The 613-nt window shown below is 41.9% G+C and overlaps 1 protein-coding gene across 1 annotated transcript; it reads right to left on the minus strand.

The window, feature by feature from the left end:
• Window positions 1–6: 6 nt before the first annotated feature.
• On the minus strand, window positions 7–341 carry LOC107682263 (transcription elongation factor B polypeptide 2-like; the record flags this gene model as incomplete). The annotated part of the gene is made up of 2 exons (XM_016478561.1): window positions 197–341; window positions 7–107 (listed from the first exon to the last, which is right to left on the minus strand). Coding segments are annotated over exons 1-2 (246 nt in total), but the record flags the coding sequence as incomplete, so codon positions are not given.
• Window positions 342–613: the final 272 nt, after the last annotated feature.

Genomic DNA, 613 nt, shown 5'->3' on the forward strand with positions numbered 1-613 from the left:
CACGGCTTGTTCGTTGGCAGTGCTGCCCGAGTCTTGAGGCTTCATGACATCGGGAAGCTCAGGAGGGCTGGAGAAGGCCTCTATTCTTAGAGGCTCAAAAGCATCATCTGTGATAAAAACAGACACGGTAGGCAAATTCAGATCACCAAATATCACATAGTGGGATACGAAGCAAGCGACTGAAACAAGAGCTCACCACTGATGCGAAAAGCCAGTCCTACTGTGGCTGGAGCCTGAGGCCTGGCTGTCTGGTTTGTGAACCCACAGTCTCCAAGAGTCTTACTATCTTCTAGCAGCATGTCATCCTGGGGGACATGGAGAGATTGTTTAATAAAGCGCATAAATAGACTCAAATCACAACAGCCCATGTTTGATTTAGCCTATGTGTGGTCATTCAGAAACTGGCAACAGCACATGGTCCCACTTATTGTCTTAAAACACTGAATAAAGTATTAAACTCAAATTTTTTAAAGAATGGAATATTATTAGTTTGTTGTACTTTATCACAACGTCACAAAGTGAGTTTGAGCAGACTTTTTTCCATATTCATAGATGTGTCTTCATTTGTTTTTCATATACAGGTGCATCTCAATAAATTAGAATGTCGTGGAAA

Source organism: Sinocyclocheilus anshuiensis, unplaced genomic scaffold (genome assembly GCF_001515605.1).
Source record: "Sinocyclocheilus anshuiensis isolate Anshui unplaced genomic scaffold, SAMN03320099.WGS_v1.1 C31979039, whole genome shotgun sequence".
In the NCBI taxonomy this organism is placed as follows: Eukaryota; Metazoa; Chordata; class Actinopteri; order Cypriniformes; family Cyprinidae; genus Sinocyclocheilus; species Sinocyclocheilus anshuiensis.